At 46.4% G+C, this 27,174-nt stretch overlaps 1 protein-coding gene across 5 annotated transcripts in view; it reads right to left on the minus strand.

The window, feature by feature from the left end:
- TMC5 (transmembrane channel like 5) overlaps positions 1-27,174 on the minus strand; it is an 83,378-nt gene that overhangs the window by 32,830 nt on the left and 23,374 nt on the right. For all 5 annotated transcript variants that reach the window (XM_047780396.1, XM_047780395.1, XM_047780394.1 and 2 more), the window contains exons 2-5: positions 8,749-9,589; positions 7,044-7,216; positions 5,925-6,014; positions 415-514 (exon numbers count right to left, since the gene is read on the minus strand). In XM_047780396.1, the coding sequence (XP_047636352.1) occupies positions 415-514; positions 5,925-6,014; positions 7,044-7,216; positions 8,749-9,524 (1,139 nt within the window). In that variant the 5' untranslated portion in view covers positions 9,525-9,589. The remainder of the gene's footprint in view (positions 1-414; positions 515-5,924; positions 6,015-7,043; positions 7,217-8,748; positions 9,590-27,174) is intronic.

The raw sequence follows: 27,174 nt of genomic DNA on the forward strand, positions 1-27,174 counted from the left end.
TTCCATTTTTGGATGAGCTTGACAGGTTTAAGGACTACAGCTCTGGTATTTGTAGAATGTCCCACTATGAGGGTTTGACTGTGTTTTTTTCCGTCTGGTTAGACCGGGGTTGGGGGTTTTCGGAGGGGGTACCACAGAGGGGACGTCCTTCCGATCCCGTGACTTATCTCTGCGGCTGTTAACCTGGATCACCTGGCCAAGGGAGGGGTAGCCCGACTTCACCATCCCAAAGTTACTCCCTCTGTTTTCACGCACTGCTCTCTGCATGCCGGGCATCAAGCACAGTCCCCACTTGGGCGACCTACACAGATGGCGTGGCATTCTCCAGCAGGATGTCCTTTCTGACGTGGGAGAAAAGCAGAAGGTGGATGTTTGCATGAAAGCTGGGCAAGAAGAAACGCTTTTGGTCCATACCTAAGGTTCCTTTTCTCGTCCATGGTCCTTGGCTGATTCCTGATGGCTTTAATTCTGTCTCTAGAAGTCATGGGAATCAGGGAGGCGATTAATTTTTGTCCTGCAAGAAAAAAAAAAATGGAGTTTCTTTTTTTCCTTTACCAAAGTAATAGCATTTGAAAAGATGGTATTTGGGATTAGTAGATGCAAACTGTTACATTTAGAATGGATAAGCAATGAGGGCCTATTGCACAGCACAGGGAATTGGAGCCAGTCTCCTAGGATAGACCATGATGGAAAAGAATATGGGAAAAGAAATGTATATATATGAGTGACTAAGGCACTTTGCTGTACAGCAGAAATTGGCACAACACTGTAAGTCAACTATGTTTTATTATTATTTTTTTTGCTTTTTTGCTTTTTAGGGCCACACCCTTGGCATATGGAGGTTCCCAGGCTAGGGGTCCAATCAGAGCTATAGCTGTCGGCCTACACCACAGCCACAGCAACGCAGGATCCTTAACCCACTGAGCAAGGCCAGGGACTGAACCTGCGTCCTCATGGATGCTAGTCAGATTTGTTAACCACCGAGCCTCGATGGGAATCCTATTTTAATTTTTTAAAAAAGAAAGCAAGCAACTGAAGAATCATTAAAAAGAAAAAAAAAAGAAAAGAAAATATAGGGCTGAAGATAGAGCTTTTTTTTTTTTTTTTTTTTTTCCAAACCACACCTGTGGTATATGGACGATCCCAAGACAGGGCTTGAACTCTTGCCACTGCAGAGATATCACAGTGGGAACTCTTAGAGTGTGTTTTTATAAAAGCACAAGGAAAGAGTAATATATGGACTCAGTGATTCCCAAAGGTCACAAATAAAAAAGACCTAGAAACCAAAGCAAGTAATAGCTTGCATGGAATTTCTTTTCTTTTCTTTTTTCTTTTTAGGGCTGCACCTGCGGCATATGGAAGTTCCCAGGCTAGGCGTTGAATCAGAGCTGCAGCCACCAGCCTACGCCACAGCCACAGCAATGCCAGATCAGAGCCACATCTGTGACCTACACCACAGGTCACAGCAGCGCTGGATCCTTAACCCACTGAACAAGGCCAGGGATTGAACCCAAATCCTCACGGATACCAGTCGGGTTTGTTACCACTGAGCCACAACGGGAACTCCGGAACTCCTTATTTTTATGACATATTTGAGGTGGAGGGAGAGTCCCCAGAGCAGGGCCACCAAATCCTCAGCTGAAGATGAGAAATTTGTGTGTCTCTCGAGGTAAGTAGGGGTAGATAGAGAGGAAGAAAGAAGGGGGAGGAAGGAGGAAAAAAACCCAGAAAATCGGGGAGACAGCAATGTGAGAGGAGATGCCCCAATCTTTTTTTTTTTTTTGGCCACACCCAAGGCATGTGGAAGTCCTCAGACCGGGGGATCAAATCTGAGCCATAGCAGTGACAATGCCAGATCCTTAACCACCAGGCCACCAGGGAACTCCATCCCCTCAATCTTCAACAAAGGGGCTAAACCTAGAAAATGCTTGGTGTGAATGGATTTTTTTTCCCCCTCTTAGAAATCATTGAAATCAGCTGGACTTCAGGCCTGGAGTCTTATGGGATGAAACAGAAACAGCATCTGAGAAACCAGTTTGGCATCAGGAGCAGAGAGGCAGGAAGTCTCAGTTAAGACCTGGCTTCATGGCAGACTCAACAAAAAGAGGCATCGTGTTCCCAAATCCAGAGTAGGGAAGGGTTAGACCAAAGCAGGACAGGATGCTGGTAAAGGCATCAGACTTGGGGCTCAGGCAGACCTGCATTTGATCCCAGATCTGCCACATCATTTAATTTCCCTGAGCCCCAGGATCCTCAGCAAGCAAATGAAAATGACAAGCATGCCCGTTTCACAGGGGTGCAGTGTGGGGCATAAGTCAAAGGAAATTCCATGGATAACAGAAAAGGGGGAGTTCCCATCGTGGCGCAGCAGAAACAAATCCGACTGGGAACTATGAGGTTGTGGGTTCGATCCCTGGCCTCACTCAGTGGGTTAAGGATCCAGCATCTCCGTGAGCTGTGGCGTAGGTAGCAGATGCAGCTCGGATCCCGTGTTGCTGTGGCTGTGGTGTAGGCTAGCAGCTGTAGCCCCAATTGAACCCCTCATCTGGAAACCTCCAAATGCCGCAGGTGCAGCCCTAAAAAAAAAAAAAAAAAAAAAAAAACAGAAGAGGGGAACACCAGCCACATGATATGAGCTGGACAGGCTAAACTTCTTCGGTGTCAGATGCTCTCAGAGTGAGTTCTTCCTTGGTCCTGAGCATTCTCAGGTCATTTACGAAACCTTCGCCCTGGGACCAACTGGGACCTAGGACCTGAGACCCTCTGCTGCAATGCTTGTACCTGGACGAAATCTCCCTAAACAATAAAATCCAAAGAAACTATATGGGACTAAAAATAACTGTGTGCATGAGAAGTGGGGCAGGTTACAGACAACAAGATACAAAAAGACCAAAAAAGGCAGCTGCCAGGGAGTTCCTGTCATGGCACAGTGGAAAGGAATCTGACCAGTATCCATGAGGATGCGGATTCCACCCCTGGCCTCACCCAGTGGGTTGGGGATCTGGCATTGCTCTGACCTGTGGTGTAGGTTGAAGATGCGGCTCAGATCCTGTGTTGCTGTGGCTGTGGTGTAGACCAGCAGGTGCTGCTCTGATTTGACCCCTAGCTTGGGAACTTCCATATACCGTGGGCGTGGCCCTAAAAAGCAAAACAAACAAACAAAGGCAACTGCCCCTTTTGAAGAGCCTAGAGCAAAAACAGGGTACTTTGCATGATTCCTGCACAAACCACCACCACCAAAGGCTTGAGCTGTGCCTTCAGCCCAACACCTGGATGCCCCCCACCCTCACTCCATGTAAGGAACCGGCTTGCTCCACTCTTTTGGGAATGAGCAAGGAATCAGGTACTTGTTTTCACTCCTCTTCTGTTGCAGCAGGAGCCCCAGATAAAGGCTTGCATGAATTTTTGGTCTGGCTTCTTACCAAGTTCTCTTGATTGGGAAGGCCAAGAACCCCAGTCTGTAATAACCAAATCTGATGTCTTTTTTTTTTTTTTTCTTTTTAGGGCCGCACCCTCAGCATATGGAAGTTCCCAGGCTAGGAGTCAAATCAGAGCTGTAGCCGCCAGCCTATACTACAGCCATAGCAACGCCAGATCCAAACCTGATCTGCGATCTACACCACAGCTCACGGCAACACCAGATTCTTTAACCCACTGAGAGAGGCCAGGGAGCAAACCCACATCCTCACAGATACTAGTCCAGTCCATTACCGCTGAGCCACAACGGGAACTCCTCTTGATGTCTTAAAACCAAACCCTTGTGGACCTCTCCAGAAAGCATTGCTCCCGCCCTAACTCCGCTGCCCCGATGTCTTACTACCTTGGATGGTCTCCTGTGAAGCTCGAGGCGTGTCTAAGGCCACACTTTCCGAGCTATAAAGCGTCCGAGAAAATGATTCATTCAAAGATGTTGAAAACCGTAACACCTGCTTGCCCTTCCTGTCCCTCTGCTGGCTGAAAACCGGACAGTCTGTCGCACTGACATCGGAAAGGGAGGAGACCAGGCTGACGCTTGAGTTCAGCGGCCTCTTTTCTGGAACAATCTGATTCAAAGATGGAGAGCTCTGGACCCCAGATGGGATGTCCTCAACTTCGACAATGATTTCATTCCCTTGGTCATCTGACAGCATCTCTGGCCTCCTCCGAGCCTTACGCACCCGTAGCGTGGGCTTCCCAAGGCCTCATAGAGAAGTCACACCGGCATCGTCGCTACTGGCAGGAAAAGTGACGACAACAACAAAGAGCTGCCCCGTCCGTGGTGTGTAACGCCAGGAGGAGACGGACAAAGCCAGTGCCACACAATCACAGCACAGCTGCCCACATCTACGCTGGAAGGGAGGGTCTCTCTGCAAAGAGGTGCGTTTTTCCTGTAGAGACCTCTGTCCCAGTAGCTAGGGAAGGGACTGGAAACAGAATCCTTTGTTAAAGACAATGGGATTCTAGAAACAGAAGGCAGAGATCCTTCTAAATGTCTCATAATCAAAGGGCAAGATTTTCGCTTTGATTGGGGGCCTCTGGCCTAAAACTTGTATTTTTTTTTTAATTTTTTTTCTGGTTTGTTTTTTGTTTGGTTGTTTGGTTTTTTTTTTTTTGTCTTTTTTTTTCCCATTTCTAGGGCCGCTCCCATGGCATATGGAGGTTCCCAGGCTGGGGGTCGAATTGGAGCTGTAGCCGCCGGCCTATGCCACAGCCACAGCAACACATGGGATCCAAGCCGCGTCTGCAACCTATGCCACAGCTCACAGCAATACCGGATCCTTAACCCATTGAGCAAGGCCAGGGATTGAACCCACAACCTCATGGTTCCTAGTCGGATTCATTAACCACTGAGCCACAGCAGAGACTCCTAAAACTTATATTTTATATTGATCAATTTATATGCCTATCAGATGGGTTTATGGTGAAATAGTTATTATCCCCTGAAGACCTTGGGTGCTGCTATCTGTCTGCCTCCCAATACCATTCCCTCTTTCTCTTTCTTTCTTTCTTTCTTTCTGGATGCACCTGCAGCATATGGAAGTTCCCAGGCTAGAGGTTGAATAGGAGCTGCAGCTGCAGGCCACAGCTACAGCCACAGCCACACAGAATCCAAGCCTCATCTGTGACCTATGCTGCTGCTTGCGGCAATGCTGAATCCTTAACCCACTGAACAAGGCCAAGGATCAAACCTGCATCCTCACCAATGCTATTTGGGGTTTGTAACCTGCTGAGTCACAATGGGAACTCCTCTTTTTCTTATACCAGCAGAAGCCTCCTTTCCAGGGCAGGCACTATGCTCAGTTAAAACTCTCCCATCATCCTTCGTGGCAAAGGGTGGCTCCTTGGAGGCCAAGGGTGGACCTGTGATCCTGTTATAGCCAATAGGATTGTGGCTTTCAGGAATTCTCTTTAAAAGGTGACTGCCTGGTTTTACCTTTTACCCTTCACCATTTCTTCTTCTTCCTGACCAGAGGCTGTCATTTTGAAAATCAGAGTATACACGTTCATGGGCGGCTAAGGATGGAGAAAGATGCTACAGAAATGAATTATACTCCGATTTAAAAAAAAAAAAGCACTATAGAAGGAGCTTCAGGCTTTGAAAGCATTATGGGCAGAGATGCCACATAAATTGTGGGTGTGTTTGTTTTTGTTTGCTTTTTCGGGCCACACTTGCAGCATATGGAAGTTCCCAGGCTAGGGGTCCAATCAGAGCTGCAGCTGCCAGCTGACACCACAGCCACAGGAACATGGGATCCGAGCCCTGTCTGCAACCTACACCACAGCTCCTGGCAACACCGGATCCTTAACCCACTGAGCGAGGCCGGGGATTGAACCCTCGTCCTCATGGATACTAGTTGGGCTCACAATCGCTGAGCCACCTCGGGAACGTCCCACGTTCCTTCTTTAGGACTGACTTTTTGGGTCACTGTTCATTTAAGCCTTACCTTGGGGAGACTTGAACCAATCACGTCCCGATAATGGTGGGTCTCTGTAAGCTTGGCCCCGGTCATCATCACCCATATAAGCAGGGTTCACTGGAAAGAAGAGGCAGGAGACAATTAATTCCACCGCACTAGCTGTTCCGGAGCACAGCATGGTCCATAAGACTTGCAAATGGCTTGACTCAGGGTTTGCCTGTGGAGCTCCCTTCGTGGCTCAGCAGTAAGGAATTCCTAGTCAAGGACTCAGAGACACTGTGTGTTTCTGCTCATCACAGCACGTTCAGCTTGTGCTAAGGGAAGGAAATGGCCCAGGTGAGCTCACTGCATCAAGAGGGACTGTAGCCCTAAACAGAATCTGTGACCTCAGATCAGGCACAGCCAAGTCCCAGCTGATTCAGTCAGACCCACAGATGTGTGGGTGGGAAGTAAATGCTGTTTATTAGACAATGCTGGGTTTTGGAGTTATTTGTTATGCAGCATTCCTGTGGCAAGAGCTAATTGATACATCCCTTACAGTTGTTGGATTATTAATGCCATTAATTCCATGAGTGTTGCTCAAGTACCTACTGTGTACCAGGCACCATGTAGGAAAAACACCTGGAGCCTTGGAAGATACTGAGATGAAGGCTGTTCATCTCAAGAGCACATAACAGGATGGCATGGCGCTGGCCAGGTGAATGCCAAGGGCTACACCCTTGGACTTAAAAGATACCCAGAGAAGGAAACCACACTTGATCTGGTATTTGAAGGGGGCGGGACAACTCTAGTCTTGCTGATCTTTTTTTTTTTTCTTTTGTCTTTTTTTAGGGCCGCACCTATGGCACATGGAGGGTCCCAGGCTAGGGGTTGAATCAGAGCCATAGCAGCTGGCCTATGCCACAGCCACAGCAACGCCAGATCCGAGCCATGTCTGTGACCTACACCATGGCTCACGGCAACACCAGATCCTTAACCCACAAGCCAGGCCAGGGATCGAACCTGCAACCTCATGGGTCCTAGTCAGATTCATTTCCGCTGAGCCACAATGGGAACTCCCAATTTCTGTTGATCTTTAATGACTGGTCCCAAGCCCACTGAATTTTCCTTTCTTCCCAGGATATGATCCTTATGACAAATGCTCACCATAGCCACGGTCAGGAGCACCTGGCACAGAGTGGCTGTATGGATTTGCCATCTCCATGGATGTCATTTCAATGTTTTCAGGGTAATCTCCATCTTCTCTCCCAAGGATGCCCAAGGGGCGGTCACCTCCACGGTGAAAAGAGGGCCGAATGGAAGATGTTCTGCTGAGCATTCTGAAATCCCAAAGCGATGGCTCAGTATTCATCCACTAGCCTCCATCCATCCATCCATCCATTCCACAAATGCGGACTCAATGCCAACCATGTGTTAGCCATGGGCAACGGGGTGAGAGCAGAAAGATAAAGACTCGGGGTGTCTACCCTCAGGGAACTCTCAGGACAGCCAGGTAGAGCTTCTTAAACACAGCCATAAGCAATTATCAGACAAGTAGCAACTGATGACTAGCAGAAGACCAGCCCAAGGAACTCGGAGGAAAGAGAGAAGAATTTGGGCTGGGAGTCTGGAGGGAAATTATACAGAAAAGAGGCATCTGAGCTGTGTTTGGAAGGATAAATTCATACATAAAGAATCAGGAGGAGGGCATTCCAAGGACGAAGAACAGCACAAATAAAGGTGCGAGACTAGAAAGTGCTGAGTATACAAAGGGGATGCTGTGAAAATCAGTTCACTTGGAGCCCTGGTTCTCAATTTTATGTAGATCCCAATTCCCAGGCCCCACCCCAGACACAGAAGCTCTGAAGGTTGGGCCTGAGCATGTGTATGATTTCAAAGCTCCCCAGGTACGCAGGTAATTCTAAGCATCAGCCCAGGTCAAAAATCACTGACCTAGGAGTTCCCACTGTGGCTTAGCAGTAACGAACCCGACTAGTATCCATGAGGACGTGGGTTGGATCCCTGGCCTCGATCAGTGGGTTAAAGATCCAGCGTTGCTATGGCTGTGGTGTAGGCCGGCAGCTGCAGCTCCGATTGGACCCCTAGCCTGGGAACTTCCAAATGCTGTAGGTGCGGCCCTAAAAATAAAATAAAATAAAATAAAATAAAATAAAATAAAATAAAATAAAATAAAATAAAATAAAATAAAATAATAAAATGCATTCCTTTTAATATAACTCTGGTTAAAATGTTTGGGTTCATAACTATCATTTGTTGTTGTTGTTGTTGTCTTTTTAGAACTGCACCTGCAGCATATGGAGGTTCCCAGGCTAGGGGTCCAATCGGAGCTGTTCCTGCCAGCCTACACCACAGCCACAGCAATGCAGGATCCGAGCCTCAACTGGCAACTGCGACCTACACCACAGCTCATGGCAATGCCGGATCCTTAACCTACTGAGCAAGGCCAGGGATGGAACCTGTGTCCTCATGGGTATTAATCAGATCCATTTCCGCTGAACCACCACAGGATCTCCCATAACTGTCATCTTAACACTAACCTCATTGGCGAAGTAGCAGGGTCACAACAGTGGGGATTTAGATGTCTCGCAGTGATGAGACAGGAAGAGATAGGAGACTGGGAAGGAGGTTATTCAAAGCAAGAAGTGATGAAAGATTACATTCAGGTAAAGGCTTGAAGCCTCAGGTTGAGTCCAGGTGAGGCAGACAAGTAGGCATGAAAGTTTTGCCACAAGTTCAGGTCAAGGAACCCATCCTGTGTGTCCCTAACCCAGACAATAGCAACCAAGTTCCACCGATTTCATGATCTAGGCTTCACCCTCCATCCCCAGTGGAGGAAGATGCTGGCACTTACTCCCTGTCCATTTCTGGATTCTCAGAAGAGCCATTCTCAGCTCCTGGGTAATCAGGCTCCCCCCACAAGTTTGGAGCATGGCGATAGTCCTCAGCATCAGGATAGTCTGGTTCCCCCCAAAAGTTTGGAGGATCAGGTTGATTCTCAGCACCTGGATAATCAGGCTGTCCCAGAGTGTCTATGTACGGATTGATTCTGGAACCTACAGATTCTGGATTCCTTCTGGAGCCTGGCTGGTTGAATTTGGTGCTGGGGCCGGGAGAGGTAGTGTTTCCCTGAGCTCCAGGGTAGTCTGGTTCTCCAAGGGAGCCAAGATAATCTGGATTTGTTCTGGAGCCTGCATAATTTCCACTGCTCCTGGAACCTGCGAAAGCAGGATTGCGTTGAGAGGCAGAGTCGTCTGGCTCTCTGGATGGGCCTGAGTGGTACGGATTGGGCGGAGATCCAGGATAATCTGGCTCTGCCCAAGAGGCGGGATAGTCTGAACTTCTGGAGCCTGCAGCATAGGGATTGCTCCTGTTGCCTGGGTAGTCTGGATTCCTCTGAGATCCAGGATAATCTGGTTCTGCTAGAGACCCAGGATAGTCTGGACCTGTTCTGGAGTCTGCAGAGTATGGGTTCCTCCTGGTGCTGGGGTAGTCTGGGTTGTTCAGAGGATCTGGAGGTTCTGGATAGTTTGGAGTGTTCAAATATCCCCGAGGATGGTTCTGAGACCCGGAATAGTCAGCAGCATCTGGATCTTCCTCATAGGCGTTATTCCGGTAGTAGGCAGACATGACTATCCTGGCGTGTTAAAATGTTCCTTTATTTGCAATCACCCGGGAATCTCTTCTGTTATTATCTGAAAAACAAACAAACATAAAAAACAGAAGGAAAGGTCAGATATTTTTCCTTTCTTTCCTGCATTTTATAATGATGTTTATTTTTTCCATTGTAGCTGATTTACAGTGTTCTGTCCATTTTCTGCTGTACAGCAAGGTGACCCAGTCACACATACATGTATACATTCTTGTTTCTTACATTATCCTGCTCCATCATAAGGGACTAGATAGAGTTCCCAGTGCTACATAGCAGGATCTCATTGCTTATCCATCCTTTCTTTCCTGCAAAGGTTGATGGTTATCTTTTAGCATCTCTTCTCCCTTCTCTCATAGCTGGGTACACAGCTGCCCAAAAGACAGACTGTGTTTCCCAGCCTCTCGTGCATCTAAGTGCAGCCACAAGAGAGTCAGCAGGACACGAGCAGAAGCGATATGTACAACTCCCAGGATGTGCTGTGGAAGGGAAGGGGCATGCTTCCCTTTCCCAGTCTTCTTACTTCCTGGGGGCTGGAACCTGGAAATGATGGGGTGCCATGTGTGCACAGTCGGCACCCACCCTTGGGAGAGCAGCACAGCAGACGCAGGCACCTGGGTTGTCGGTGATTTCACAGATCAGTGCCCAGTATCAGCTTGGGCTTTTTCTTTCTTTTTCTTTTTTTTTCTTTTTTGTCTTTTTAGGGCTGTGCCCGCAGCATATGGAAGTTCCCACACTAGGAGTCGAATGGGAACTACAGCTGCCAGCCTACACCACAGCTCATGGCAATGCCAGATCCTTAACCCATTGAGTGAGGCCAGGGATCAAACCTGCAACCTCATGGATACTAGTCAGGCTCATTTCTGCTGAGCCACAACGGGTACTCTCCCTTAAAAAAAAAAAAAGAAAAAAAAGATTATTTTTATTTTACTTATTTATTTAGGCCATGCCTGCAGTATGTGGAAGTTCCCAGGCCAGGGATCAAACCCACAGCAGCAACCCAAGCCACAGCAGTGACAACACCAGACCCTTAACCCACTGAGCCACCAGGAAACTCCACAGACACACACTCTTTTTTTTTTCTTTTTTAGTCTTTTTAGGGCTATACCTGAGGCATATGTAAGTTCCCAGGCTAGGGGTCAAATCAGAGCTGTAGCTGCCAACCTACACCACAATTCTCAATGGATCCTGGACTCACTGAACGAGATCAGGGATCAGACCGGCATCCTCATGGATACTAACTGGGTTGTTATCTCTGAGCCATGACAGGAACTCCAGCTTGGGCTTTTATGTAAAGAAAGAAATACACCATTATTTTGGAGTTCCTGCTGTGGTGCAGTGGGTTAAGAATCCGACCACAGTGGCTCCGGTCACTGTGGAAGCAAGGGATAGATAGATCCCTTGCCTGGGTTAAAGCATCTGGTGTTGCCACAGCTACAGCACAGGTTGCAGCTGCAGCTCCGATTCAATCCCTGGCACCACCATTAAAAAAAAAAAAAGACAACAAAAGCCCTAGTATCTTGTGTAAACCACTGTTTGGAGGTCTGATACGTTTGAACAAACTTATGTCCTGCCCAAGGCCTTCCCCTGGTTATGGGGGAGGGGAGCAATGAACAAAAGACTGGAAAGTACAGGACTTTTTGAGCACTTTGATGGCATTTGTGATTCTTGCTTTCAAAGCATAAACTACCATGAGCGCACAGAGGAAGAAGGGCCGGAGTTCCTGTTGAGGCTCAGCGGTAACAAACCCAATTAGTACCCATGAGGATTTGGGTTCAATCCCTGACCTCGCTCAGTGGGTTAGGGACCCAGCGTTGCCGTGAGCTGTGATGTAGGTCGCAGATGCAGCTCAGATCTGGCATTGCTGTGGCTGTGGTGTCGGCTGGCAGCTGTAGCTCTGCTTTTTTTTTTTTTTTTTTTTTTGCTTTTTAGGGCTGCACCCACAGTATATGGAGGTTCTCAGGCTAGGGGTTCCATGAGAGCTCCAGCTGCTGGCCTACACCACAGCCACAGCAATGAGGGATCCGAGCCGCATCTTCAACACTACAGCTCACAGCAACACCAGATCCCCAACCCACTGAGCCAGGCCAGGGATCAAACCCGCATCCTCACGGATCCTAGTCGGGTTCATTAACCACTGAGCCACAAAGGGAACTCCTGGAATGAACACTTTTTTTTTTTTTTGGCTGCGCCTGTGGCATGTGGAAGTTCCTAGGCGAGGGATCGCACCTGCATCTCACAGCAGCGACCCCGGCCACTGAAGTGACAATGCCAGATCCTTAACCCCCTGCACCACAAAAGAACTCCTTGTAGCTCCGCTTTGACCCCTAGCCTGGGAACATCCATATGCCTCGGGTGCAGCCCTAAAAAACGAACAAAAAACAAAAACCAAAAACCAAGGAGGAAGGGTTAATGATAACTAGACGCCTTGGGTAAGGAGACCAGTACTACCATCTCTTGCAGCTTGAAAATACGATTTTATAAATTCTGTGAGCGCTAATCTATAGACACAGCACACTTTCAATCAGAAGTGATGAGGCTTTTAACTTCTAAGTGAGCTGACTATCTGTTGTTTTTACTTGCCTGCTACCCTGATTGTCCTCTGGACATCTGCCCCTACCCCATGCCTGGTCCAGGAGATTCAGGAAAGCTGATTGCTTTCCTGCTCCAAGGGTGGCTGGTCTCATGACCACGGCTTGCCTATCAGCATCCACCATGCCTCTGGCCGCAGATTTTAATTCAGGGATGGGCACATAACCCAAGTCGGTCTTCCAGGACCTTGACCTGGCTAACTGGGAAAGAGATATGCTCTTATTTCACTAGGTTGCTATGGTGATAGAATATAAGCCTGGAACTTCCGGTATAGTCAGAACAGAGAAGAAAAGAAGTAGGGGAGAAATTTTAAAGGAAAAATTAATAGGATCTGTGGGCTGACCTGATATGGGCAGGGTGAGAGCTAAGGAAAAGAAAAGGCACAAATAGCTCCATAGTGTGATGCTGGTATGATTATATAAATGAAGACGCTTTTGCGAGAAGGAAATAACTCGTTTTTAAAGTTCAGCCAGTGTTTACATGTGTGTCACTATGTAAATGAATAGGGTTAGACTTCTTGCTGAGTCATCAGAGCTAAAGAATTAACCTTCTGTCATTTACAGCCTTAGAATGTTTATTCGCCAACTCAATTGCTTATTTCTTAGCATAATGGAAGTCTGTTTTTCATTATTTTGTCTCTGCCCAGCAACCACTTCTTTCTTTTGTGGTGACATTTTTCTTCTCCTTCTATGTCACCTAGGTGTAAAGTATGATCCAATCGGAATTATTTGCTTCCTGGTCACAGTGGTTGGGTTAGGGTATATATACCCAGCAGAGCCAATAAGATTCAATTCTGGAAGTTTTGTCAAAAACATTGGAAAGAGAGAAACACTCTTTTGGCTAGACTTGGAATTAGGAAGTTATAAGTCAGAAGCTGCCAGAGATCACCAGGGGAAGAGACCTGCCTGAGCAAGGTGCCAAGTAGGAACAGAAGAAAGCCAAGAGATAAACAAAAAGACCAAATGCTGATGACATTGTTTAAGCACCTGAATCCAGCCATGCCTGAAGGCAGCCAGCCACCAACCAATGACCTGAGTCATTACATTTCTTTTTGGTCTTAAGTCAGTTTGAGTTGGGTTTCTGTCATATGCAAACGACACCGCACCACAGCCACAGCGATGCGGAATCCAAGCTGAGCCGAGTCTTCAACCTGTACCACAGCTCAAGCCAGTGCTTCATCCTTAACCCTCTGAGCAAGGCCAGGGATCGAACTTGAGTCCTCATGGATGCTGATTCGATCCGTTTCCACTGAGCCATGACGGGAACTCCAGAGCCATGATGAAACTCGACAACTTATTTTTCATAACATGGAAAATGAACCCATTCCCCTACTTATATGGTAAGACTTGAAATTAATAATAAACCTTGGCTATTACATCTAACAAGCTAAATGATGCCTACTAAAAATAAGACAATGAAATCCAGTATAATACCAGCCTAAGAGAAGTGAGTATGTCTGCCAACAGACAAAGAGAGTGTTCACAGTTGCTTTTTTTATATAAGTGCAGAAATTGGAAACAACCCAACAGCAGAATAAGTACATAAATTGTGGCATATTCATATAATGACATAGTACACAGCAGTAACAAAGACTGAGCTTTGTTTGTTTGTTTCTTATGGCTGCACCTGTAGTATATGGAAGCTCTGGGGCCTGGGATCGAACCTGCACCTCTGCAGTGACCCAAGCCACTGCAATCAAATTCTCAACCCACTGCATCACAGCAGGAACTCCGAGACTGAACTTCTGAGGCATGCAACAATATGGATGCGTGTCACAGAAGCAATGATGATTGAGTCTGACACAAGATTACGGACTATAAAACATTTATACAAAGTTCAAAATCAGGCAAACTATTTAATGGTGCTAGAAGTCAGCACAGTGATTACTTTGGGGAAGGGAGGAGCTGGGAAAGAACATGAGCCTCTGGGAATGTTCTCACCTTTTGCTGTTGTTGTTGCCTCTTTTTGTGTGTGTGTATGTGTGTGTGTGTTTTCTTTTAGGGCCGCACCCTCGGCATGTGGAGGTTCCCACGGAGCTGTTGCCGCCGGCCTACACCAGAGCCACAGCAACGCCAGATCCAAGCCGCGTCTGCCACCTACACCACAGCTTACAGCAACTCCAGATCCTCAACCCACTGAGGGAGGCCAGGGATCGAACCCACAACTTCATGGTTCCTAGTCGGATTCGTTTCCGCTGCGCCACAACGGGAACTCCGAATCTGTTTCTTGATGCAGGAGAGTTCAGCCTAGCCTGACCTTTGTAATCTTCACATGACAAATTCATATACATCTGCGTGTGTTACCTGAATACATATATCCATGAATATATGCATGAATGAGCGAACTGTTGGCTGCTCACATATAACATTTATCTATCTAGTTACTTACCTAGCAATCATCTACTTATCTACTTACCTACTTATCTATCTATGTGTTTTATGTATGTGTTGTGTGAATATATCTATTCCTGCAACACATGTCATACATATTCACGAACATATTTATGCATATATATGTTCATGGTTGTATTCATATAACACAGGTAGAGTAGGTAAATAGATAAGTAGATGATAAATAAACGTTATATGTTATCAGCCAATAAGTAGGTGATAGGCAGATAGACAGATTATACGTGATCAGCCAACAGTGAATTTCAAGTACACGTCTCTGTTCTGCTGATGTCTTTGGTAGGAGCTTATACAGGGCATGTCTTTTTCACAAGATCAAGCACAAGCGTTGCTCTTACCGCTACCACCTGCGCTGGGACAAATTACTAAACAAACAAAAAGCTAAGCCCAGAGAAAATGATTGGGAGGGAAGAGGAAGGAGGAAATAACTACAAGGAAATAGTAGAGAGATTTTATCTTTGTCTAATACTGTCAAATGAAGTGGGAGCGGTTCTGAGAACCTCACTCAGAGTTTCCTATTAACAATTAGAGGAACACGTATCCTGCCCTTTCAAAGGAAAAGTTTCACTTTGTGCCTTGGAAAAAGCACAGAGAGAGAAGACATCTTTTTCTCTGCCCCCAGTTTTTTTTTCTTCTGTACCCCAGAAGTTCCCAGGCAAGGGATCGAATCCAAGATAGAGCTGCAACCTATGCCACTGCTGCAGTAGCACCAGGCTGGGGATTGAACCAGCACCTCCACAGAGACGAGCTGGATCATTAACCCAGTAAGCCACAGCAGGAACTCCTCTGCTTCTAAATTTTACTGCTTTGTATCTTCCCAATAAGAGCCATTAAAACATCTACTCTAAGTCCTCTTGTTTTTTTGTTTTGTTTTGTTTTGTTTTGTTTTAGGGCTGCACATGTGGCATATGGAAGTTCCCAGGACAGGAGTTGAATCTGAGCTATAGCTATAGCTGTCTGTGACCTACACTGAAGCTCATGGCAACGCCAGATTCTTAACCCACTGAGCAAGGCCAGGGCTCGAACCCACATCCTTATAGATCCTAGTCGGTTTCATTAACCCAAATCCTCATGGATCCTAGAAATAAATGGAACAGGTCCTTTTTCTGCTTAGGAAAACATCTATTTAGGGTTTCCCGCTTCACTGTTTCAGGGGTTTCAATTATAGTCCTAAGAAATTCTATGCCTTCTGAATCTATTAATTGTGGACTCCGTATTTGATCATGCAAGGCTCCTGGCTTGAATGTGTGATCACAACAACCTTGCATTTCTCATTCAGCTAGTCCAGAAACGTTCAAGAAATAAATCTTGAATCTTGAAGAGGTCCCGTTCAGGCTATTTACCTGAATCTCTGGGGCTTCTTAGCTTTCCTGGACTTAAACCAGCATAAGCCAAAGCAAGCCAGCAAAGCTCTGTTCTGCAGCCACCAAAATGACCTCACAAATCAGTGACATGCAGTCATTAAGGATAGTCAGACAAAATTTTGTGCATAATGAGGAAAAACTGGAAACAATCCAAAACCCATCAACAAAGGATGGACCAGGAGTTCCTGCTATGGCTCAGCAGGTTAAGAACCTGACTAGTATCCATGAGGCTGAGGGTTTGATCCCTGGCCTGGCTCGGTGGGTTAAGGATCCAGCATTGCCACAAGCTGCGGCGTAGGTCAAAGATGTGACTTGGATCTGGTCTTGGCTGGCTGTGGTGTAGACCGGCAGCCATAGCTCTGATTCTACCCCTGGCCTGGGAACCTCCAAATGCTGTAGGTGGGGCCCTAAAAAAACATAAAATAAAAACAAAGGATGGACCAAATCAGTGCCAGCATCTGCTCAATGAACTATCACAGAGCTGCAAAAAAGAAGCTCTAGATCTATATGTACCAGCAGAAGGCTGCTGGTTTCATATGGCTTTTCTTTCTCATCTCCTGCCCCAGGACTGGGTTAGAACTGTGGCCAGGCAGTCATGAACTGTGCAAAGGTTAATTTTTCCAAATGAAACCAGTTATTACCTGAGAGATAAGGACAGAGAAAATAAGGCCGTGTAAAAAATAACCTGAGCACCGCCAAACACAGGAGATCACCCCATAAGAGGCAAAGTGAGGTCACATATTTGAATTTCAGCTGTTTGTTTTTTCTTCTAAAGGAGTGCACTTCGTCACATCAGCACAAGACTGCCTTTCAGCCCAAATGAAGCTGACGTTGCTTATGCTACAATCCAATCAATGGTATAAGATATATACATATTTAAGATCCACAGTTGAGAGTTCCCTTATGGTGCAGTGGGTTAAGGATCTGGCTTTGTCACTGCAACAGCTCAGGTCGCTGCTGTGGGGCAGGTTCAATCCCTGGCCCGGAACTTCCATGCCACAGGTGTAGCAAAAAAAGAAAAAAAGAAAAAAGAAAAAAAGGCCATAGTCAAAATTACCCAAGTGCATCTATAGAAATTCTCAACTAGTTTCAATGAGCGGGCATCCTTTTGATTCAAAATAGACAAACCAGGGAATTCCCATTGTGGTTCAGCAAGTTAAGAACCCATGTGGTATCCATGAGGATGTGGATTCAATCCCTGGCCTCGCTCAGTGGGTTAAGGCTCCAGTGTTGCCTCGAGCTGTGGTGTAGGCAGATGAGGCTCAGATCCAGGCGTTGCTGTGGCTGTGCTGTAGGCTGGCAGCTGTAGCTCCGATTCAACCCCTAGTCTGGGCACTTCCACATGTTGTAGATGCAGCCCTTAGAAAGAAAAAGATAATAGACCAACCACATTTTTAAGTTTTGGGGGAGGAGGAGCCCATTTTATTTTGCTAAATATGGACCTCAAAACCAACAAGAGCTACCATGACTTGCTATCACTATTATTTCATAAAACATTTTACAGACTTTTTTTTTTCTTTTTAAGGAGAGGGTCCCAATCTCAAAAGAGCAGTCCACTTAATTGAATAGATTAACCTTAAAAACTCACTCCTCTAGCCTCCTTTTCCTCACTTTGTTCCAAACGGATGCAAACTTTGCACAGACCAACTTGGTCTGCGGATGCCTTTGGAACCACAGTGTCAGATAAGCCTGGGTTTTTGCCCCCACTGGCTTTTTTTTTTTTTTTTCTTTTTAGGGCCACATCTGCAGCATGTGGAAGTTCCCAGGCCAGGGGTCGAATCAGAGCTGTAGCTGCCGGCCTGCACCACAGCCACAGCAACATGGGATCCGAATCGCATCTGCGACCTACACCACACAGCTCAAGGCAATGCCAGATCCTTAACCCACTGAGCGAGGCCAGGGATCGAACCTGCATCCTCATGGATATTGGTCAGATTTGTTTCCGCTGCACCATGACAGGAGCCCCTCCCACTGGCTTTTGGTGGAAGCTGGACCACAGACTATTTATAGAATGTTATCATCTCTGACATGGGTCTGAAGTCTGAAAATTCCTAGCTGCTGATTGCAAGCCAGAGGTCCTAAAAATCAGGTGACAGAGGACTTCAACTACCACAAGAGATTGTCTCACGCCATGTCACTCAGTCAAGTCCCTATGCAGATGACACGCTGCCTCAATGACTTCTTGTTTTCTCTTAATGACTTTCTTTTTTTTGGGGGGGGGGGGTCATGCATGTGGAAGTTCCTGGGCCAAGGATCGAACCTGCACCACAGCATCAACAGCATTGATAACCCTGGATCCTTTACCTGCTACACCACCAGGGAACTCCTCTTAATGACTTTTTAAAGATGCACCGTAGTAACATATAGAGACTAAAAGAACAAATATTACCAAATATCAATCATTTTCTTATTCATTACAGATGTGTGTTTATTATTTTTTTAATCTTTTTCTTTTTAGAGCCACACCCATGGCATATGGATGTTCCTAGGCTAGGAATCGAATTGGAGCTACAGCTGCTGGCTTACACCCTAACCACAGCAACGCATGATCCGAGGCAGTCTGCAACCTACACCACAGCTCACAGCAATGCTGGATCCTTAACCCGCTGAGCAAGGCCAGGGATCGAACCTGCATCCTCAAGGATGCTAGTCAGGTTTGTTAACCACTGAGCCATGACAGGAACTCCCAGATGTGTGCTTATTTTCTCAAGGAAATAAAACATTACTGATAAAGCAGAAGTTCCCCCCAGGGCCTCCCCCAAGTCCAGTTTCCCACCACTGCCCCCCTTTTCTGCCTGGGAACCAGCACGATGGGAATCTAGTGGATGACTTTCCATCTCATATTGTTTATACTTTGACCACTGCTAGGGGTTGAATCATGTCCCCAGAGAAAGAGGTGTTCAAGTCCTTAACCTCTGGTATCTCAGAATGTGACCTTATTAGGAAATAGGATCTTTAAACAGGTGATGGAGTGAGAGTGAAGTCACTAGGGGAGCCCTGGTCCAATAGGACAGGCGTCCTTCTTAACAAGGGACCTTTGGACACAGACACGCACAGAGGGAGGAGTATGTGAGGAGACATGCAGTTATCCAGCCACAGGCCAAGGAACATCTGTGGCTGCCCGAATTTGAACAGATAAGTAGGGATCCTTCCCCTGCAGGCATTGGAGGGACCGCTACCCTGTAGACACCTTGATTTGGGACTTCTAGCCTGCAGAACTGTGAGACAGTATCTTTCCATTAAGTGCCCAAATGCCCACCCCTGCTGTTTTTTTTCTTTTTCTTTTTTTCTTTTTTTGGCCACCCCATGGCATGTGGAGTTCCCCGACCAGGGATCAGATCTGAGCTGTGAGCTGCAGTTTCCTTCTTTTTTTTTTTTTTTTGTCTTTTTGTCTTTTTGTCTTTTCAGGGCTGCACCCATGGCATATGGAGGTTCCCAGGCTAGGGGTCCAAGCAGAGCTACAGCTGCTGGCCTACACCACAGCCACAGCAACGCTGGATCTGCAACCTACACCACAGCTCATGGCAACACTGGATCCTTAACCCACTCATCGAGGCCAGGGATCGAACCCGAGTCCTCATGGATACTAGTCGAGTTTGTTAACCGCTGAGCCACGACGGGAATGCCCTGAGCTGCCATTTGGCAGCTGCAGCAAAGCGAATCAACTCTCCCTCTCCGCACTTGAGTTAAACCGAGACGAACACGGGAGGTCTAAAAGGGCTTTTCCAATGTTCTGAGTCAATGATATCGAGAAAAACTTAAAGGAATAAAAAAGAAAAAAGAAAAGAAAACAGAAGTGAGACTTTTAGGTCCACGCCTGTGGCATATGGAAGCTCCTGGGTGAGGGGTCCAATCGGAACTACAGCTGAGGCTACATCACAGCCACGGCAACCCCGGATCTAAGCCACATCCGCAACCCATGCCACAGCTCACAGCAATGCCAGATCCTTAACCCACTGAGAGAGGCCAGGGATCGAACCCGCATCCTTGTGAACACTATGTCGAGCTATTAATCCAATGAGCCACAGCAGGAACTCCAGAAGCTTTTTCATGAAAGAGAAAGAAGTGGACACGTTGGATGAAAGGGAAATCTAAGTGAAACTGATGTACTTCGGAGATATTGTAACACCTGCCTGCTCAGAATCAGGCTGTGAGCCGAGCTACGTAGGTGCGTATCTTACCCGAATCTCCCCTTGTTTTGGCACCAGGCCCTCATCATGCTCTCCTTCGATGGATGAGCAAGTCGAGACTGAGTAACACCTCTGAGTTCTATGGACAGTAAGCGGGACAGGAATTTGAATATGTTTCTTAACTACGACGCTTGACCGTCTCCCATGTACGCTGACTTCCTCACTTTTTAATTTACTTAATTACTTAATTACTGATGTACTTTGAACAAACCATGAAGATTGCTCAAGCAGAAAGGGAGAGAGGGGCAAAGGTAGCACTTCTGGTCCAGGTAAAAAGAGGCCTTCTCAGCAGAAAAGGAAATGATAAACAAGCTGAATAAAAAGAGGCAAGAGTTGGAGTTCCCATCGTGGCTCAGCGGTAATGAAGGAGACTAGTTTCTATGAGGAAGCAGGTTCAATTCCTGGCCTCACTCAGGGGATTAAGGATCCAGAGCTGCCATGAGCTGCGGTGTAGGTCGAAGACTCGGCTTGGATCCTGCGTTGCTTTGGATGTGGTGTAGGCCGGCAGCTGCAGCTCCGACTCGACCCCTAGCCTGAGAACTTCCATATGCCGTGGGTGTGGCCCAACAAAGAAAAAAAAAAAAGAGGCAAGAATTGACATAGAGACGGACAGACAGACCAGTGGAATAGAGTCCAGAAATAAGTCAAATAAGCATTTGATCCTATATGACCTTTGCATATAGGGTCAAATGGCCTTTTTTTTTTTTTTTAATCTTTTTTTTTTTCTTTCTGCTTTTTAGAGCCACACCTGGGGTTTATGGAAATTCCCAGGCTAGGGGTCCAATCAGAGCTACAGCTGCTGGTCTACACCACAGCCACAGCAACATGGGGAGCCGTGTCTGCGACCTACATCACAGCTCACGACAACGGGTCGGATCCGTAACTCACTGAGTGAGACCGGGGATCAAACCCATATCCTCATGGATGCTAGTTGGGCTCAGTACTGCTGAGCCACAGTGGGAACTTCCTCAAATGACTTTTTAACAAGGGTGCCAAAATCATTCTATGAGGAAAGGACAGCCTTTCAACAAATGGTGTTGGAAAAATTGGATACCCACATGTAGAAGAATGAAGTTGGACTCCTACCTTATACCATATACAAAAGTAACTCAAAAAAACTCAAAAACCCAAAAGTAAGACCTAAAACTATGAAACTCTTAGAAAAAAACAGGAGGAAGGATTCATGACCTTGGACTTGGCAGTGATTTTCCTTCCTTCCTCCGTCCCTTTCTTTCTGTCACACCCGAGTCATGTGGAAGTTCCCAGGCAAGGGATGGAACCCCAGCCACAGCAGCAACCCAAGCCACTGCAGTGACAACACCGAATCCTTAACCCACTGAGCCACAAGAGAACTCCCTGGCAATGATTTCATGATAAGACATTGAAAGCACTGGCAACAAAAGTAAAAATAGACAAATTGGACTATATCAAAATTTAAAACTTCTGGAGTTCCCGTCCTGGCGCAGCGGAAACAAATCCGACTAGGAACCGTGAGGTTGCAGGTTTGATCCCTGGCCTCACACAGTGGATTAAGGATCCAGCGTTGCCATGAGCTGTGGTGTGGGTCACAGACGAGGCTCAGATCTGGTGTTACTGTGGCTGTGACGTAGGCCATTGGCTTCAGCTCTGATTGGACCTACAGCCTGGGAACCTCCATGTGCCATGGGTGTAGCCCTAAAAAATATAATAAGCACATATCTGGAATTAATAAGAAAATGATTGACATTTGGTAATCTTTGCTCTTTCAGTCTCTATACTTTACTTGGTCCATTTTTAAAAAGTCATTAAGAGGAGTCCCCAGGTGGTGCAGCAGGTTAAGGATCCAGTGTTATCACTGCTGTTGATGCTGTGGTGTGGGTTCCATTCTTGGCCCAGGAACTTCCACATGTATGACCAAAAAAAAAAAAAAAGTAATTAAGAGAAAACAAGAAGCTACTCATAAAAGACAAATACTATATAATTCCAGATATATGAGGTCTCTGGAGTAGTCCAACCCACAGAAATAGACACCAGGATGGTGGTTGCCAAGGGCTGAAGGGAGAGGGAAGCAGGGATTTGTTAGCTGTTGTTTAGTGGGTATAGAGTTTCAGTTCTCCAAGACAAATAAGTTCTAGTAATTGGTTGCATAACAATATGTTTGTACTTCACACTACTGAATGGTTAAGATGGTAAATTTAATGTGTGTATATCTTAGCACCATTTAAAAAAAGGATGGAAAAACTAAATAAAATAAAATAAAAACGGGAGTTCTCGTTGTGGTGCAGCAGAAACGAATCCGATTAGGAACCATGAGGTTGTGGGTTCGATCCCTGGCCTTGCTCAGTGGGTTAAGGAGCTGGCATTGCTATGAGCTGTGATGTAGGTCACAGACGAGGCTCAGATCCCGCGTTGCTGTGGTTGTGGCTTAGGCTGGTGGCTACAGCTCCGATTAGACCCCTAGCCTGGGAACATCCATATGTTGCAGGCGCAGCCCTAAAAAGACAAAAAAAAAACAAAAAAAAAATTTTTTTAAAAAAGGATGGTAAAAAGAAACAAAGGAGTCAGGATTTTTCAAATCTCAGTCATTTCAAAATGAAAACCACTTTTTTTCTCTTTTTTCTTTTTACTGCCACACCTGTGGCATACAGAAGTTCCCGGGCTAGGGGTCGAATTGGAGCTGCAGTGGCAGGCCCATGCCACAGCCACGGCAGCTGGATCCTCTACCCACTGAGCAAGGCCGGGGGATCAAACCTGCATCCTCATGGACACTTGCTGAACCCCAGAGACCAGTTTTTCAAGAGAGTAAAACCCTAAAGCGTAGTGTCTGGGGGAAAAGAGGGAGAGAAAAAGTTGGAATAAGCTGCCTGTGTGAATGTTTTTTTTTCCTTCATCCCCAAATAAGCTACAGAAGCTTCAAAACAAATCAAAATTAGCTACAACAAATGTGTATTGAATTTTTGAACTGTGTCAATTACTTAAACCCTCAAAACAAGCACAATAAAACCACTTTGTCTGAACATGCCCCTCATCAAATCAGTAAAAGGAAACTGAAAAACCAACAACCCCGGATGCATTTCCAACCACACCTGCACTTGACAAAGACCAACAACAAACACGATACTCTGAGCCAACCTCCTTTAGCAGGACGCCAAGGAACAAAGGAAAAGCAAAACCCAGCAGCGTAAAAGGAGCGAAGATGCTTCTCTGTCTCATCCAAAGGAATGCACCTGCCAGGGGCTCCAGAAAAACTAGACCATAAAATGAAACCTGGGGAAAAAAAAAAAAGACTCAGTGGAGTTCCCGTTGTAGCTCAGAAGGTTAAGAACCTGACATAGGAGTTCCCGTCGTGGTGCCGTGGTTAACGAATCCGACTAGGAACCATGAGGTTGCGGGTTCAGTCCCTGCCCTTGCTCAGTGGGTTAACGATCTGGCGTTGCCGTGAGCTGTGGTGTAGGTTGCAGACGCGGCTCGGATTCCGCGTTGCTGTGGCTCTGGCGTAGGCCGGTGGCTACAGCTCTGATTCAACCCCTAGTCTGGGAACCTCCACATGCCGCGGGAGCGGCCCAAGAAATAGCAACAACAACAACAACAACAAAGACAAAAGACAAAAAAATTTTTAAAAATTTAAAAAAATTAAAAAAAAAAGAACCTGATATAGTGTTCATAAGGATGCGCTTTGGATCCCTGGCCTTGCTCAGTGGGTTAAGGATCCGGCATTGCCTCAAGCAGTGGCATAGGTTGCAGATGTGGCTCAGATCCCATGTTGCTGTGGTTGTGGCGTAGGCCTATAGCTGCAGCTCCTATTTGACCCCTAGCCTGGGAACTTCCATAATGCTGCAGGTGTGGCCTTCAAAAGAAAAAAGAGAAACAAACAAACAAAAAAAGACTCAATAATTCCCCCACCTTCACCTCAACCAACCATCTGAAAAGTAGTCCATGAGCTGGCCCCTGCCTGCCTCTCTACAAGTTCATCATTCTCTCTCTTTCTCTCTCTCTCTCTTTTTTTTGGTCTTTTTTAGGGCCGCACCTGTTGCATATGGAAGTTCCCAGGCTAGGGGTCAAATCGGAGCTGTAGCTGCCTGCCTACACCACAGCCACGGCAATGTGGGATCCGAGCTGCATCTGCAACCTACACCACAGCTCGTGGCAACGCTGGATCCTTAACCCACTGAGTGAGGCCAGGGATCAAACCTGCGTCCTCATAGATGCTAGTCAGGTTCATTAACCACCGAGCCACAACGGGAACTCATCATTCTCTAAATGAGTAGTTGACACACTTTTTTGGAAAGAACAAGATGGTAAATATTTTAAGCTTTGCAGGAAATATGATCTCTGAAGGAACTACTCAACCCTGTTGTTGTAGCATGAAAGTAGCCTAAGAAAACACATAACTGAATGAGTGCACCGGCGTTCCAATTTATGGACACCAAAATCATAGGTCATATAATGTCATATGAATGTCATCGAATTTTCAAGTGTCATGAACTATTATTCCTCTTTTGATTTTTTTCCCAATTAATTTAAAACTGTAAAAACCATTCTTGGAGTTCCCGTTGTGGCTCAGCAGTAATGAATCTGACTACTATCCATGAGGACTCGAGTTTGATCCCTGGCCTCGCTCAGTGGGTTAAGGCTCTGGCATTGCCATGAGCTGTGGTGTAGGCTGCAGATTCAGCTTGGATCTGGTGTTGCTGTCACTGTTTTGTAGGCCAGCAGGTGTAGCTCCAATTGGACCCCTAGCCTGGGAACCTCCATATGCAACAGGTGTGGCCCTAAAAAGCAGAAAAACCTCCCAAAAACAAAACCCATTCTTAGTTGGAGGGATTGCAGTTGAACTATGGAGCTTTGTTTGCCAAGCCCTGCACTATACACACTGGCCTATTTTCCTGGGTCATGACCTTTGCACATGCTGTTCCCTCTGCCTAGAATGCTTTTCCTTCCATTCTTGGTGGGAAACGCCTCATCCTTAAGGTGTCAGTTTAAATGCCCAGTTCTCAGAGAGGCCTCTTGTATTCCTCCACATCCAAATAGTTCTCCTATCTCATAGCATCCTGCCTTTTTCTACATGACTTCTAATTTGTAATTATATATTGATTTTGTGTGCTTATTTGTTCAAAATGTGTCTTTCATTAGACTGAAAGCTCTGTGAAGGCAGGAGTTATTCTACTTTGCTCAGTATATCCCTAGGATCTAGCACCATACCTGGCACATGAGAGACATTCAGTGTTTGTTGAATGAATGAATGAGTGAATGAATGTGGTTCCACAAAGTTCTCATTTACTTCATGCACTGCCTGGAGCCCATCTTGGTGGCAGCTACCCTCAGCCAGTGGGAGGGGAAACAAGCCTAACTGGGGTCAACTGGATTACCCTTGGGGAGTGGGGCCTGGGGGAGGGTTCAATCAGACCAGCCCTTCTCATGCCTGGGTCCACTGGGGGCACAAACATACCCCATTTATAAACTAAGGGTTTCAGATCAGCACAGGGACTCTTAAAAGGATCATTTCCCTGGAGTTCCCATTCATGGCTCAGTTGAAATGAATCTGACTAGAATCCATGAGGATGGAGGTTCGATCCCTGGCCTTGCTCAGTGGATTAAGGATCTGGTGTTGCCATGAGCTGTGGTGTAGGTTTCAGATGTGACACAGATCTGGCATTGCTGTGGCTGTGGTGTAGGCTGGCAGCTACAGCTCCGATTCGACCGCTGACCTGGGAACCTCCATATACCACAGGTTTGGCCCTAAAAAGAGAAAAAAAAAAAGATAATTTCCCTTCATGGGAAATACAAGGAATCTCACTGAGAGGATACCATCTGTTTTATTTCACATTCAATAATGCACATTCATAAACCTGCGCAGTCTCAGTTGGTGCTAATAATTCTTTGACACCTCTCCGAATCGCCCACAATCTCTTTTTCAATGAGGAGAGAGCAAAGCTCCAAGCTCAGAACCTTTACCAGGTCGCAACAGAAGACAATTTCACTTTTGATTTATTTTTTCATTTTTACAGCCGTACCTGCGGCATATGGAAGCTCCCAGACTACGGATCGAATCAAAGCTGCAGCTGCGGGCCTGAACCACAGCCACGCTAACACTGGATGCTTAACAAACTGAGCAAGGCCAGGGATCAAACCTGCACCCTCTCAGACATTATGCTGGGTTCTTAACCCACTGAGCCGCGACAGGAACTTAAGTTAACATGCAATAAAAGAGGAGTTCCCATCAAGGTGCAGAGGAAACGAATCCGACTAGGAACCTTGATGTTGCGGGTTCGATCCCTGGCCTCGCTCAGTGGGCTGAGGATCTGGTGTAGGCCACAGATGAGGCTCAGATCTGGCATTGCTGTGGCTGTGGCACAGGCTGGCAGCTACAGCTCTGATTCGACCCCTAGCCTGGGAACCTCCATGACGCGGGTGCGGCCCTAAAAAGACAGAAAAAAAAAATACAATAAAAGATTCTGGTGTACAGTTTTATGAATTTGAGCACATGCACCACCACAGTCACGATACAGAACAGTTCAGTAACCCCCAAAACGTCCTCATGCCACTCCCTGTAACCCCCCCAACCCTTGGCTCAACGCTGATCTGTTCTCCATCCCTACAGTGTTGCCTTTTTCAAAATGTCACAGGAATGGACTCATACAGAAGGCAGCCCTTGGAGACCGGCTTCTTGTGTAATCTAGCAGAATTTAATAACATGCTTTGGTCTTCCCTGTATGCACATACGTGAGAATATCTGTAAATATATAGTCACTTCTATGTATACAAGGGGTCAAGTTTTCCCATTTACAATAATGATATGTTTCCTTTTATTTTTATGTATTTATTTTTTTTGTCTGGCATACAGACATTCCCAGTCTAGGGGTTGAATAGGAGCTGCAGCTGCCAGCCTACACCACAGCCTCAGCAACACCAGATCCAAGCCACATCTACGACCTACACCACAGCCACAGCAACACCACATCCAAGCCACATCTGCCACCTACACCACAGCTCACGGCAACGCCCGATCCTTAACCCACTGAGCCAGGCCAGGGATGGAACCTGCATCCTCATGGATACCAGTCTGGCTCATTACTGCTGAGCCATGACAGGAACTCC

The sequence above is a fragment of the Phacochoerus africanus genome, chromosome 5, assembly GCF_016906955.1.
Source record: "Phacochoerus africanus isolate WHEZ1 chromosome 5, ROS_Pafr_v1, whole genome shotgun sequence".
NCBI classification, from domain to species: Eukaryota; Metazoa; Chordata; class Mammalia; order Artiodactyla; family Suidae; genus Phacochoerus; species Phacochoerus africanus.